Consider the following 15,723-nt stretch of genomic DNA (forward strand, 5'->3'; position numbering starts at 1 on the left):
AACGCGATCAAAGGGAAAAGATCACAAATGCTTCCATATGAGAAACCCCTTGACCACTAAAGGCGGGAATCATGCAGGCAGTATAAGGTACCACTCATCTCACCGGGTGTCCTTGAGAACTATAACGTGACATACATGATGATAATTGGAATCTGCGAATAAAGAGTAAGAAGATGCTACAACATTTTTTTTCCAGAGCAGTGTTTTCCAGTTCAGTTTATACGGTTTGTTTCCGCACTGAAAAAGTAGCAAGAACTAAAAAAAGCTCACTTCATTTATAGTCCCCCTACAAAACACTACACAGACCTTATTTCTTAAAAAGTGAAACTAAAAGTTTTTCTTGATATGTATTAGTTTATCATATTTAATGCTAAAAAAGGAAAAGAAATATTAGTCATGCCACATGCTACCAAAATCTCTAAGCTAAATACTTGAAAATGTATATTATAAATAGATATTCCACATGCACAACAGACACATGCTAGTTTATGTGAGTTATGAAAGGACTAGGCTGAAAATATGCAGACTTCAAGACCGTGTTTTAAGAAATTTTAACTAAAAACACATGCAGAGTATGCATTCTAGCAGATAATTACACATAGAGTGGAGCACGGCTCATACAGAAAATAGAAACAGTGGAGCAACGTGCACTTTTTTATCTAATAGAGAAATAGATGTATTATGAAAGTACTTCCTATTTTCCTTTTTAAAAAAGCTAATTTTCAGGCACTACAGGTCACCCACCTCTAGAATCTCACTAATCTAATCTACAATGTGTAAACACAACCAGATTTACAAGATCCAGGAGAATACTATTTTTAACATCCTCCCTTATCCAAAACAACAGCTTGCTAAAAAAAAAGAAGGGGGGGGGGGGGGGGGGGGACGACGTAAAAATCTCAGAGAAAACATGAAACCTAGAACATGACAAGGCCAGTCCTTCTCAATTGACAATTCCTTCTTATTCCTATCTTTTACTCTCCAAGAACTGGGGAGGCTATATTTAAAGGCCTCACACATTTTCTCCTGTTCCCAGGATACTAAGGAATGTGAGATAAAATGAGTAAAAGGGTGACCTCTTTACTTTAAAAGGTTGCTGACAAGTTCTGTTCAGGTAAGGAGGCTGTTAAGTACTTTCTTTACCTGAGATTTCTGCAAGTTTTTAACAGTAAGAAACCTCAGATGTCTGATCTACTTTTCCTGTAAAATCTTTTATATCATTTTTCTTCATATTTTTTAATCTACTTTGTGCACGGATACGGGACGGGGAATACATTTAAGTATAAGATGCTGCTTTTCAAATACCTGCTCTTTACTTGTCTGAGATGACTAACGTAGCTATAAAACTCTGCACCATGAATCCAGGAATCGCAAACCTACCTTAGCTGCTTTTGAAAGTGTTTTTGTGTACAAGCTTTGTCGGAGACGGCGAACTTGATAGGATGGCAATTCTCGTTACTTGCTAGTAAGGCCAGGCTGAAACCTCATTGTTTTTGTTTCCTAGAGAAAGAACTGAGATCACATCTGCATTTTATAAAAGCTCCTGAATAGTTGCTGATCAACAACAACCAGCAGCCAAAGCTTTGCCTCTAGAAACTTGCATTGTTTTGCAGTTAGAGCTGCTAGATAACTGTGTCCTCGTAAAAAGTCTGGTTAAGTCATTTAAGCTCTGAAACCAAGAACTGTACTCCCTTGAACAGCTAGCAGAAATTGTTACGAACAAGAATTGTATGCAACAGGCTCCGGGCTGCATAATTCGGCTTCCTTTGTTCTTTAAAGGATACTCATCATCAGCTCAAAATCTGCTAGTATTTCTAGCTTCTATGAAATAAGGCTATTTTGAATTAGTAACTCAGATGTAAATGGAAAAAAATGCATTTTCCTATCTGTTTTCTGGGGTTTAATATAAAATCTGCAAAGGCATTAAAACAGTAGGCTAGGGAGCTAGAGCTGCTGTGGGAATTAAAAAAGTCGTGTGTATAAAAAGCGTTCACACTATTTGCTGTGGGTTAAGGCACAGGGGTTTGGGGAAGGACTTGTAAAACCCTCTGCCTCTCTCCAATTTCTCTGACAAGCACGTTGGCTGAATTTTATAAGGACTGGTCTAGCAGCGAATCTAGAAGAGAGGTGACTTTTGCCTGTTACCCCACGGCTGTCTGTCACCCCAACCCCACCGAGTGCTGGGGGCTCCTGCCTGTAGCAGGGCAGCGGTGCCTGGGGCTGCCCGGCTTGCCTCGCCGCGTAACGGACCGCTTTGCCCAACTGTTCCTAGAAGCAGGAGTTGTCCTCCTGCCCAAGCTCCCTTTTCTGTGAATTATGGCAAGTCCGTCAATCCTTCTTTCCCAGTTGTCGTTGAGGGCTATCGTATATCGGGCTGGTGTACTCCTGCCAGAGAGGCTCCTTACGCTTGCTCACTTGCCCAGGACAGGCTCCGCAGACATGGTCGTGCTTTGCTTAGCTCGGGATCACGCGCAGCTCAGGGCAAGCATTGCTCTGATGCCAGAGCACATGTGCGAGCTGGATGTGCTCTGAGCCTGAAGCAAAGGAGCGAGCTGTGCTATAAACCCCCCTGCAAGCTGCTGGATTGGGAGGAATTATGGAAAAGTGGGTTCTGGGGTAGACTTGGAGCATGGGAGCTCAGGGGAAGGAATCAGCCGCTGGGCAGCATGGCCTCTTCATGGGATACTAGTACGGGGCTGGGAATGGGGAGCTGTCTGAATGCCCTCTGCCACATCCGACTCTTCTCTACTCACCCCGTTTCCATCTCTCTCCATGCTTTTGCTCCTCCTCTGTTGGAAATACCGCAGAACAAGGGCTATGGCTCAGAGATGCAGCAGTCTATTCCACATGCTGGCATCAACTTGTCCTCCTACAAACACACAGAGCGTGCTTAGGGATGGATGGCATGCAGAGAGGAGATAAGAGCTTCTCCTGTAGCAAGAAAATGGTAGCCAGTTACATGGGAACAACAGGGACGCATGGAAGAGGTCACTGGGTTCCCTTCCTCCACATCACATGTAAATACCCGCACCCACAGGTACCCACAGCTTACAATAACATGTGGACGGGGTCTAGCAGGACCAGGTTGCCCGCAGTAACTACAGCCAGGCAGTAGTTTGCCCCACGTTCCCCCCTCTCCCCCAGATGAGAACCCAGACACCTTACAGCTAGCTCTTTGCATTGTGTTGCCCGGGTAAAGCACAGGCTGTTGGGAAAGCTTCAGCCGCCCTCAGCCCACCTCCCAAGGAGCATTTTACACCACAGCACACTATCTTTGTCCTGCAGGATGTCCTAGCTATCTAGTAATTTTGGGGCAGGGATCAAGTGGGCTTGCACTTAGTCATGAGCTGCTTGGCACGAACCTACCAGTAAAAGTGGCAATTTTTCCATCTTCACTGGAGACCCTTGCAGATATCTAACCTGTAACACTAAAAGGATCTCTTGGTAGGGTGTTCTCCAGGTAGGTCCTCAGCCTTAACAGCCACTAACCCTTTCTCCAAATGCAAACTAGTGCACACCTATTGATTTCAAGAACCCTGCAAAGATAACTTATCACGATGGATCCATTAACCCCTCTTGGAATTGCATAACCTGCTGAACTATTACCGTGCACAGAAAGCTAAGTGGGGTATTAGAGGAGATAAAATAATCTGCTAGGCAAAGGACATGGTTATGGCTGAGGAATAATGTTCTCCGAGGGCTTAATTTCAGGTTGATCTAGGAAGACATAGAAGACCATACACTTCAAAATCGAATGGGGACAACTCTGCGTAGACACAGCTGCAGGACACAAAGTAGCTGGCTCAGGACAGGGTCCATCTCTGCAGAGTGGTGTAAAGGCATAGCCCTGAGTGTTTTATGAGGGTCGGAAAGGACAGTAAGTGCTGCAGGTTGAATTTCGTGAAGGGCATTGTCCTGTTCTGGGATATCAGTGATAGGAAATACATACATTTTTTCCACAACAGAGCAGAACCAGACCGTGAGGAACTTGAGCCCATTCACTGTAATCTGGAACTCATGCTGAGGCCGAGGAACTATTCACCAGTCTCCTGTCTGGGATTTTCTTCATTCCTTCCTTGCCCCTAGAACAGTGGTTTTCAACCTGTGGCCTGTAGCCTTTGGAAAGGAGAGGTGGAAACTATCCCCGGCGGACACAAAGTGTCCTTGGTAACCCTGAATTTGGGGTTTTAAAAAAGGGGTTTACACCTCTGTGGGAAAACTTCCAAGACCTGCCGCCCCAAAGCGTGGGAAGCCCGTGCCCTGTTGCTGGGGGGGGGGGGGGAAGGACAGGGCAGACACCCCGGCAGAGGCAGGGGCTGGACCCGTCGCCGGCAGCTCCGAGGGGGGCTCCCTGGCAGCGGGCAGGACCCCCCCCCCCCCGGGTCCCCTATCCAGCCCCCCGGGGTGCAGGACGCCCCCCCGGCCCGCCTTGAATTTCCCACGAAGCAGCCTTTGTCCTGCGCGCAGCTTCTGCCGGAGTCACCCCGCGGGGGTGGCGGCAGGGCTCGGCGGGGACCCGGGGGGGGGGGGGGGGGGGGGTGTCCGCGGGGTCCGCGGGCCCGGGGCGGGCCGGGGCAGGGGGGGTCCGCGGGGCCGGGGCGGGGCGCGGGGCGGTGCGCGGCGGGGCGCGGTGCGGTGCACGGGCACACGTGGCTCAGCCCCCCAAAAAGGCACTCCCCGCCGGCGGGAGCGGGCACTTCGTACCTCGGTCCCTGCAGAGGCGCCGTCGGTCCGGTCCGGTCGTTGGGTGCCGGTGCGGCCGCGGAGCGGCGGCTCCCGCCCTGTGCGGAGGCAGCGCCGGGCTCGGGGCAGCCCCTACCTGCCGGTACTATGAACCTGACAGCCGAGAACCACCGCGTCCCGCTGAACGACGGGAACAGCATCCCGCTGTTGGGGCTGGGCACCTACGCCGACCCCCAGAAAGTAAGTCCGGGGGTGCCGGGACGCCCCGCTCCGCTGGCGGGGGCAGGTGGCGGCCGCCCTCGCCGCAGACCCCCCCGCTCTCCGAGCCGGGGCTACTCGCCTGTTCTGTTCCCCCTGCCTTTCCTCCCCTCCCGGCTATTTCTCTTTTTTTGCGCCTTTCCCCGTGCAGAGCTAAAGTCCGAGCTCTCCCGTGAGCAGTACGGGCGGCGCGCAGAGGAGGAAAAGGTGGGGAAAAAAGAGAAAAAAAAAAAAAATAAACAAATAAAATAAAATCCCACCCAGCTTGCGGTGCGCTGCTCACCGCACCCCGCTCCGCTCCGCGCCGGTGGGCGCACGGGAAGGGGGCGCGGGGGGCCGGGGGTCGGGGCGGTGGGAGCCCCGGGGCCGCCGCAGCCACCGGGAAGGGATGCGACACCCGGCGAACTCCGGCTCCCCGGCAGGGCGGCCCGGAGCCCGCGGTCCCGAGAAGCCCGGAGCTGGGGGGGGGGGGGAACGGGACGGTGCCGCCGGGTCCCCCCCGGGCAGTCCCCGCTGCCCCCTTCCCCCCCCCCGGCACTGCGCCGATCGCAGATAAGATGAGCGATTTCGGACCGTCTTGCAGCTGGCCCCGCCGCTTTCCAAGGAATGTTCCTGAAACAAAGACCCAAATTCCTGCATCCTGATTCCTGCGGCTGCCACAGCTGACTGCCAGCGGCCAAACCACTCTCAAATATTCTGCATCCTTCGGGTTTGCGTGACCCGGGCAGGCATCCCATCTAACTGTCCCTGGTTCGGCTGCATCGAGGCTGTGGAAGCACACCTGATGCTTCTTCCCTCTGCGCACCTGGGAGCACAAAGGCAACTCGCTAGCTGCTGCCTTTCGCTCTCTTAAACTGCCCGATCTTTCAGCGGTTCTTTTTTTGTTTGTTTGAAGAGTAGGAAAACAGATAGCGTGGCCAGAACCCTTCTTGTGTAATAGCATCAGAGTTGAGATGCAATATTTTGTGTACGACTCCACGTACCGCAAGGTAATTAAAAATACCTTTTTAAAGAAAACGCTCGATTAAAGCCATTTAACAACCACTAATTAATTGTAATATGGTGTATTAATAACAGTGTCAAAGATCTTCAATAAACACTGCTGCAGGCAGTGCATGAGTGATGCAGAAAGGGTGTAAGAAATCCCCAGGGCTGCCGATCCCCTCCGGTTAACAATGCTGGTTTACATGGGAAGAATTAGTGGGAATCTGCAATTTCAGAGGCTGGGCACTGTCCCCCACATCACTAGAGTTTCTGGAGATATTTTCAGCTAGTGCGTTCTTTGAATAATGGTTAGTGAAACAAAATTAAGCTCTCTAACAGGAGTTTTAATGTAGCATAGCAGAACATTGCATAATTCAGTGACAAAATAGCTCTGAGCAAACTTGAAGCATCTCTCTCCAGACTTGTATATCGTGCCCCCAACCCTCAAGTTGCAATCTTACAGTAGTTTTAAGTTGAGAAAAACGAGGCTGCCAGCAGAAGGGGTGCTCCTGCCTCGCTGCACTTCCCGCCTGCAGCCCGGATGAGCCGTGGCCCGATGCCGTGGCATTAGCCAGGCTCAGGCTGGGAGCTCCGAGTGGCAAGTAACCTGCCGGAGCTGAGAGGGGAGGCAGACGGGATTCCCCTTTTGGAGGCAGCTTCTCAGCCACGCTATAATCCTGCTGAGAGTTCATTCTGCAGAAATTCAAATGTCCCAAAATCAGCACAGCAACAGTCCTGCTCCTTCTGCCCCTGCCCTGACAAAATCCCGCTGCCTCCTTTGCCCTCCCGTGGGTCGAGGTGGACGGTGAGCCTTCGCACGGAGCTCAAACAGCCAAAATGAATCACTTTTAGGTAGGGCTGGTTTTCAGCCGAATCAGCCCCAGGTAGTGGCTTTTTTGCTTTTCGCATGTATCTATCTATCTCCTTTGTTTTCTGGTGACAGAAGAGGGGATGACAGGACGATACCAGCAGGGCATTGCTATGGCAACTCCAATTTAGAGCAGTTTGAAACTGCTGTGTAACTGCACCCTCAGTGGGGATGGGTGCCCGTACCCAACCACCCATTCTCTCTCCCTCCGCGTTTGTAGGAGTTTGATGTTCTGAGCTGTCTTTCTCTTTCTACACGGTAAACATGTTAGAAAGTTGTAGGTGGGAGGAGGAGCTGAGAAGAGGTAGAGAAAGCAGCACTGATAAGGCACTTGCAAAAGTCTCATTTTCGCAGAAGACCAGGTGAAACACAATGTTTATCTGGAGGAGCCGGGCTGAAGTTTTACGCTAGGATTAGGACCGCGTATTTGAGTCAGGGAACTTGTCACAGAGGACAGCTGGGGAAACACAGTAGCTACAGGATTTGTTGCAGAATTTTTAGCAGCTACTGGTCGGTGATGGGGCAGGATGTTTAAATAGGTCACGGCTTAAAGCTTGCCCATCTCAAAAAGGCTGCTTTGCTGACAAGGGAGGGGGAATGACGACACTTCTGTCAACACCTTGCGGTGGCAGCGAAGTGCCGCTTAGCTGGGACAAGCTGCTCTGCTGAGTGCTGACTTGTGCCTGGCGCAACTTCCACCGGGATGCCTGGCGAGGTTTCTGTCCTGTTCCTCCTACCTAGAGAGTTGAAAGGCTTTGTGGCAATTCGGGACCGTTTCAAGGTTTATCTTAACGAGTGAGGCTATAAACTAGCACTGACATGTTTCCCTTAAAATGCTTAGCTGTAGCCTTTTGTGGCTGAATTGCTTAAGAAGCAGCATCTGAGCCACCCATTTTCCAGCAGTGGGGGCAGGCAGCTGGTGGTAGCAACAGTGCCAGCCGTCCCCAGCACGCTATTTCTGCTCATGAGTCAGATCTCTGCGACTTCTAGTCATTTTGTGCTTTGATATAAAATACAGAGCCATTCATTTGTCAGATTATTCATCTTGCTCTTGGAGGCAGATTTTTTTTTTTTCTTTTCAAAGGTTATTCACCCTGGCACCTCCATGTCAGAGCAGCTTGTCCAAAACAAATCTGTTTTCTCAATCTCGCGCTATAGCCCAGTAGCTCGTAATGAGCCCAGAGTGTTCTTCCTGAAGTGCAGGAATGCGCTTGCTGGTTAAGCAAACCAGGCAGATCTAGTTAGCCACGGAGCAGGGAAATCTGCTTCTGCGATGGTCGGTTACAAGAAAACAGAGGCAGGAGGCCAGCTTTCATGTTTCGGGCTTTGTCTGGATAAACTGCACAGCAGTGCCTTCAGAATTGAAATGTGTCAGCAGCTTGCCTTGCTCGTCTTAAATAAGTTAATTGTTCTCCCAAAAACGACTTTGGGAGATAAGTCATGCTTCTCCAGTTGTGAAACACTGAACAAAAAATAAATATATCGACCGAAACTTGGTCCCATGTACAAGTTTACTGACTCAACGAAGTACATCATTCAACTGGAGCAGAGCTGGACTGCTGTGGAAAAAGGTCTATTTGATAATCAGATTAATTTTAATGGAACACTCTTTCCCCCTAGGTGCAAGAGAGCATTTCTTCTGCTTGATACAGGTCAGGATGACAAAAGTTCAGCTAATTCTTTGAGTCTGAAAACACTGGTAGTGCAATGTTGGGCGTTTCTTTTTGCTTTACTCTCCTAGCACAGCAAGAGCGAGCAACGAATCCATTTGCTATCAGCTCATCTGCTAGCAGAAAGACCAGTCTTCACTGGGTCATAGAATTAGTGATACATTTGGGTTGTTCATCAAGAAAAGCACTTAGAAATATTTTTTACTGCTTTAACTATTGTTTCCTAGCCTTATTTTTAAGGAAAGGTAATAATTGTATAACCGAAGAGCTTAGTTTGCTTTTTGGTGCTGATTTGGTTGAAGTTGGTTTTGCGTTCTCCTTCACACACACAGGGAAGGAAATGTATAAGTTGTATCAGAGTCTTGCCTACATAAATTAGGCTGTTTGTCCTAGCAAGGATGGACTCAAGTGAAACACTGAAAATCGCAGTCACTGACTCCTTCCCCTATTCTGTCCTCCCTTCCCCAAATATCCCCTCTCCTCATGGGTTTGGGAGGGAACCGCAGCAGGAGCAGGGAATCTGGACTTTCAGGGCCCTCCAGAGGGCTTTAAAATTCTGCCTCTGTCTGGCTCTGCGGATGCTTCTGGCAAAGCCCCACGCGTGGCAGGAGCCGCTCTGCCGAGGCTCCAGCAGATGTGCCGTGACCAGCTTTCCCTCCCCGAGGGCCCCCCGAGCCGTTGACCCGATTCTCCCAGGTATTAAATAGATGGGGGGGGAGGAGGGAGAGGGCAGCCCCACAGGGGAGGGTGGAGGAGGACAGGCCCCGTGATGAGCCTGTAGCACGGCCCTGTGCCCCACAGAGCTGGATCAGCCCCCCGCCGCCTCCCAGCATCGACGCTCAGTTCCCAGCACAGCCTGGCGAGTGGGACCGGTACTCCTCTGGAAGTGGATGGGGCGTGGGGATGAGCAGGCTTAGAGGGGAAAGGTGCTAAAAACACTCCTAAATCCTGGAAATCCTATGCCTCGTTAAAATTGCACTTGTGCCTGCTTCACTTTATAATTCATCCCTGTCAACACAGCTAAGATGATCAGCCCAGTACCTCCACATAAATACTCGCTGTCTCCCTGGAAGGTCAAGGGGCCTTGGCCGCAGCTCCTCTCCTGCCTTCCTGTTTTGACTGAGGGAGGAGAGGGCTTGGAGGGAAGGTTGTAGCAACCACACTGTACACAGGCGCTGCTTCTGAAACATTAGATTGGGCAAAGCGCTCAAGAATAGCACTGGGTGAGGGTTTTTGGAAAGTTGCGACTTTTTGCTAAAAATGAGGTTCTGAGGTAGCCAAATCCATTCATAAATTGGAAGCAGTTTTGTGGAATAGTTTCAGGCAAAACAAATGGCAAAGCATTTCATTTTGGGCACTGGCAGTACAAGCTGAGGAATCAAAGGATTATTAAAGCAGTTGGAGGTAGCAGTTGCCTTTCCTTGAATAGCCCGCTGGTGAGGGAATCCACACAGGCAGTGGGAAACCAGATTCAGTCCTCCTCTCCGCCTCCGGGGATTAAATTCGTATCACACAGCCCAGGGAAATAACGTGATCGTGGGGGCATGTGATAGCTAGAGAGAGGCAAGAAGAAACATGCACAGGCTGGAGCGGGAGGAGCACTCTCCCCACGGGAAAGCGTGCTGCCCACCAGCCCCACAGCTTTGGATGCTGAAGAACTCGGTATGGCATCCAGCCAGGAGGGAGAGAGACCCGTTTCCCCAAATCCTTAACTACCACAAAGTAACCCTTGTGAGCGCCCAGACAGTCTGGGTTTTGTTTAAGAAGAAATTGCTGGCTTGAATCAGGGGGAGGAAAAGTTCATCCAGGGCTCCCTTATCCAATCTAAGTGACCAAGTAGAAAAATCTGTTTCGGATAAGTAAAAACACTGTTTTGGCACCCTGAATTACTTTTTACACCCAAGCTAGAAGCTGAACAGAGTAACTTTTCGTTGTACAGGCCTAACGGCCCCTAGTGCTCTCGTAGGACCTTTTATGCCAAAAAGTTCCTCGCACAAGGATATGCAAGCACAAACTATTTCAATCGCTCTTAACGGTGCAGGCTGCGTCTCTGCTGCAGGCTGCCTGCCTTTGGAGCTGCCGTAGGCTATCTTTAAGTCAAAAGAGGTAATAAGTGACTTGTGCCCATGATGCTATCTGGATCTCTGAACAGCAGTAAGGGTGGATTACACACAATTTAATTCCCTCTGTTTTCCTCCTGGCCATCACCGGCTTCTGAAACATGATCGGCTGGAGACAGCAATGATTTCAGATGACTTTTAGAGAAAGTCACCTGGCCTGACCCAAAGCTATGAAATGGATCGTGTATTGAAAGTCCCAGGAAGGAGTGACACCTGAGATCTCTGGAGGCAGGGTTGAAGCTTAAAGGCTTCCACTTTTTGTTCTCTTTCCTACGAATTTCTCCTTCTCTGACTCAGACAACTGTCTTACTCCTTCCTTCTGAGGTAAACCTCCCACTCGGCTTCTAGATATTTACTTGAAATAGATAAGAGGCAGTGGCAAGAGCAGGAACTGCCCTAACATGCAAGTGTCCTTACAGCCTTAGCTTGCTTCCCACGACAAGCTATTAAAATAAATATATTAAGAAAATACCACAGTCCTTTTAACGTGAACAGTTACACATGAAAATGTGTTTGAACTCAGCAAGTACTGAGTCTGAAGTTAGCTCTGTAATGAAGCGATCTTTATGAAGCTACATGAAATCACCGCAGATGTAGGCCAGGGAGATATTTTGCCTTTTTCTTCCCTAAACAGAGCTGGGGGGAGTCACCTGGGATATTTGGCTATAAAGCCTCATGTTTATGCCCTGACCATAAGAAGCTAAGAAAGTTCCCAGAACGAAATTGTTTTTTTTAAAAGTTGTTGGGCTATATCCCCTGACCAGCATTTCCAAAGGACATTGTGCCCCTTTACAGTCCCTTTTGGTAACTGCCACTGGCTTTCTCAAGCCATTTGCTTTTTAAGCAGGAGTATTACCTCATGTGGTACGAATTTTTCTTGTCTTCAGGGAGCGCTTTAGAGCAGCGGAGTCACAGCTGGCCGACACATAGCAACACGTGGCCTTTCAGGGTTGGGATTTCTGAGATGTTTCAGAGGGTGGCCTTATGTTCCCTTGGTCTCTGAGGATATCCTAAAAGCATACGTCCAAGCTGAGATCTGTACACTTGAGGCAAGGGCAGAAGGGAAGGAGGTACATTGCTGCAGCCCAGGAAGAGAACTGTGCCTGATCTGCTACACGTCCTGGAGGGCTCCTTGCCTGCCTGTTAGTAAACTCTTTGCCTAGCCTTTGCGCTGAACGATATTTGTCCTGAAACCATAAATCTGTAGCCAGACCACTCACTGACAAAGTCGTGACTCAGTTTCACGCTAACCTAACTAAACCATATTCAGGTGGCGTGCCTTTCCTTTGGTGGCTGGTATCCTGGTGTTGAGTGATGCCCTCGTTTCTTAATCTCTCAGATTTTACTCCTTATCCCTCGACTAAGTCACAGCTACTGTCAAGACCCAGTTGCCAAGAGAGGATAAAGGCAGGATTTCTTGGTATTGGTCCCCAGATGCCTTGAGGAGGTGCAGTAGCGGGCGTCAGCTTTTAGCAGGTAGCAGAACAACATGGCTTTTGGGCAGGAGCATGGCTGCTCGCTGGAAACATGATCAAAAGCACCGTGAGTAAGAAGATATAGGAGGAGTCTGCGTGAGGATTCAAGAAACTGCAGCGACTCCGGGCTCTACGATTGTCTTAATCCATCCCTGCTGTTTGCTACAGAGATGGCAAATATGCCAGAGGGTGAAGGATGAACAGATGAACACTTGTGATACTGCTTTCACAGATTGGACTTCTTACGGCAAATAAGTGAGGGTACAGAGTAGAAGAATGCACGAAATCAAAAGTGTCTCAAATTCTGCTTTCATCAATGACTTTTGCTAAAAGCTTAACGTTGCATGACGCATTTTAACGTTCCCTTTCATATATGCTTTGATGGCACATTTACCACCTACAAAAAAACAGAGTTTGTTTATCTTACATTCGCCTTTTCTCCTCTGCCATACAAATTTTCTGTTCTGCCGCTGGAACAGTCTTTCCACATTTCTGTGCCTTCAACACTTCGTCTTCTTGGTGTTCAGCCATGACCTCTCCTCCCCTGCCTGCAACCACCTCTTGATGCCTCAATTCTTGCTAGCTCCCTGTAATCTCTTGTTATACAATGGAACATTTTTGGCTTGCATAAAGGCAAGATTGCATCTTTATCTCATTAAGAAAGGAAAATTAAGTCATCTAATTAGAAAAAACAGGTAATCTGAAAAGGTAGCTGCTTTTTTCTGAAAAGCAACAGGATCAAAAACTCCTAGCTTTTGTGTACGAACTGTACTTTAACCGTTAGTGTCGGATTTTAAAGTAGGATTTGACAAAATTACTTATCACTCTCTGTCAAGCTGAAGGAAAGATTCTTACATGCAACTTTCTTGAGGACACAAGCTCTGTTAGTATGACTTTGATTTGCACAAAACCCATGGCTTTAAGACACTGTTGAATTTGCAGAAATGCTCATTTACCTCCATGTATCTTCTCTGCTGAAATCTCTGTGGTTCTTCATTTCTATGAATCCTGAAGCTTAATAGAAAACAAATTGATAGTATGACTAATCTCTACTTTGTGCCAGTGGCTTCTGTGGTGTTTCCAGCTATGAACACAATTAGCGTGTAATCATGTGTGGCAGATTAAAAGCTGCATTTACTGAAATGGTCAACATGTAAAATTCCTGATGAGGATGGGCCCTGCCTTGTAGATGAGGGTGAATGAAAGACTAACTTCCTAGCTACAAAGTTCATCAACCTATGGAGGACTTCTGAGCTAAATGGGCATAAAATTGCTAGTCCTGTAAAACAGTGTATTTTTTAGTTTGCTCTGAGGAGTAGATTGTGCTCAGAATTACTCCCCCCCAAGCCTGAGCATGCCTTAAATTATAAGCCTTCAAAAAAACTCTTCTTAAAAAGATAGTACCTCTAACCTACGCTGACATCTCAGCTGCTATGTGAAAACATTTTCAGACAAGTCCAGAACAAAGAGACGGAGGACTTCTACTAATGAAACCATTGACAGCCAGATAATCGCCTGGCCCCGTGCAGCGATGCCTGCCTAATCCAAGCAGAGGCGCTGGCTCTTACAGCCAACCTGGCACCGCGTCACTTGGCTCCTGAACGCGGTACCGACACATGCGGTCTTGGACACTGCAAGAGTGCTCCAGAGGAAAATGTTCCCAGAGCAAGCTGACATTTAGGAGATGACAACTTTGTCTGGGAGTCGGTACAGCTTTCGGATAGTGGATATTAGATGCCAACATCACCCACCGAGCTACATGTCTGGCTATAACATAGGGTAGAATTGCGTTTAATCAGCCCAGATCCAAAACTAATAGAAGATTAATCCAGATAAGCTTTTAGGACAGTAGCACTACCCAAAACCTGTCATAGGGATTCTTGTTTGAAAAGTAACCAAACAGAAAGCAGACCTTTTCCATTCCATAGCTGTGTACTGCAGTGACAAGCGCTAGCTGTTTCAATATACCCCTCTTCCAAAAACTGCAAAGCTAGCTGTTACCAATGCAATAATACCAAGGCCAAATACTGGCACACAAAAAAATTTTTTTTTTTTCTCTTTTCCTCTGGCTTTCTAAACATGTTGGATTTTTAACCCTGCTCAAGAACCACAAGGAAAGCCCTCCTAAGTAAATAAAAGTTATGAAGATTGTTTTACAGAAGATGAGACAGGGAATCACTGGCATTGTTGACGGGGGGAAAAACTGAACCTCTACGAGTGAGTAATCTGAATTAACACAACTGAAAGATACGTTTTTTGGCCAGAACATTTAGAGCCCAGTTTTCCAGACAAACCTCCATTTTCTAAAACGTCCCTGACTGACTCTATACGTTAAATATGGCCGTGCTCTCCCCTGTGTCCCTGATTCCCCGCAGTTCTCTGAAGAACAGCGTAAGCATGTTCTTACAGTTCATGCGGGAAGCTAACATCTGGGTTGTGTCTTCGGTTGACCTAGGAGGCCGCATTTGTCAAAACTTGACAACACTGTGCAGAAAATGCCTCTCTAGGCTTCATCAAAGCCAACTTTTGTTGGTTCAGCTAACTAGGTGGTGGAATTCCCCAAGTTTTACATCTGCCTTTGCAAACACTTCTTCGAACTGGCGCCAGAAACCTCTCCCCTTTAACTCTAGGGAATGAAGTAGAAGAACTACTGGCAACCTTTTCTTTCTCCTCTGTTATTGCACAAGCTGGTGCTTTATCTTTCCCTTGTACTTCATGAATCCCTGGAATAATATTTCTTGTCTGAAGGGTGTTTTGATAGCGTCCGCCCTTCCAGTTAGATCCGTACTTTCCAGGGCTGGCCGGCTGACTATTGTGTCCTCCAGCTCTTCAGGAAACTGTCCCAGTTGACCCCACGGGCACTGCGAGCACGGGACCCAGGTGTGCACATCATTTGCTTGGTTTGCTTTAATCCTCTAGCTGCTGACAGAGAGGCACGGCAGCCCTTTAGCTTAGGTTTGCGTTAAGTGAATTTGCATCAAGTGAAAAGTTGCGGCAATCCTAAAACTGAGGATTCTGCAATCAAGTGGTAAAAATAACTCCAGCAGCCTCTGCCAGCTACAATAATAAGGCTTTCCTGAAGAAGCTTTGGCTAGATCCTAGAATAACAATGTCACAGGAATTCTAGAAATGCTAAATCTACAGTTACGCAATCTAATTTCTGTTGTATGGGCAATCAAACCTCACGCTTCAGGCCACTGACAGGACATAAGGCTAGAGGAGAAAGGCATCCCTTGTCCACGCTCGTTCACAGCGTGACACGAGGCAGCAAGCGTCACCGTTCCCCCCCATCTTCTCTGGGCGCATTTGCTGTCCTCCACTTTCTAAGGCAACATACCGCACAACATAAAGCAAAGCTCTGGGCCGGCACAGCAGCTCGTGGCCCTCGGCTGTGCTCTCTACCTCTGTTCTCAGCTCTACCTGCTTTTGCAGAAATCCCTTCGCCGGGTTTTGCTTCCTGGACGGCGGCTGCCAGTGCTTCCGGGGGATGAAAGCCAGGTTTTCCTGTGTACGAGAGAGAGGGATGTGCTGGCCGTTGCATTTTCCAAGAAAGAGGTGTACAGTACAGCTTCTCCTTTACAAGATTAAACAATTCTAAGAATGTACCCTTGTGTGGCTTATATCCTCTGGCTTTGTAAACTCAACCTGTGCTTTCCTGCAATGCC

At 48.3% G+C, this 15,723-nt stretch overlaps 1 protein-coding gene and 1 long non-coding RNA gene across 2 annotated transcripts in view; one reads left to right on the top strand and one right to left on the bottom strand.

Annotated features, from left to right (window-relative positions):
• Nucleotides 1-698: 698 nt before the first annotated feature.
• LOC115352447 lies at nt 699-4,166 on the bottom strand. The gene is made up of 3 exons (XR_003927158.2): nt 3,950-4,166; nt 2,754-2,869; nt 699-1,500 (listed from the first exon to the last, which is right to left on the bottom strand). It is a non-coding gene; the product is annotated as an uncharacterized LOC115352447 (long non-coding RNA).
• Nucleotides 4,167-4,615: 449 nt separating this feature from the next.
• AKR1D1 (aldo-keto reductase family 1 member D1) overlaps nt 4,616-15,723 on the top strand; it is a 35,624-nt gene continuing 24,516 nt past the window's right edge. Inside the window, exon 1 of the mRNA XM_030040609.2 lies at nt 4,616-4,923. Coding sequence (XP_029896469.1) covers nt 4,831-4,923 — 93 coding nt within the window. The 5' untranslated portion in view covers nt 4,616-4,830. The remainder of the gene's footprint in view (nt 4,924-15,723) is intronic.

This window comes from Aquila chrysaetos, chromosome 17 (genome assembly GCF_900496995.4).
Source record: "Aquila chrysaetos chrysaetos chromosome 17, bAquChr1.4, whole genome shotgun sequence".
Lineage (NCBI taxonomy): Eukaryota > Metazoa > Chordata > Aves > Accipitriformes > Accipitridae > Aquila > Aquila chrysaetos.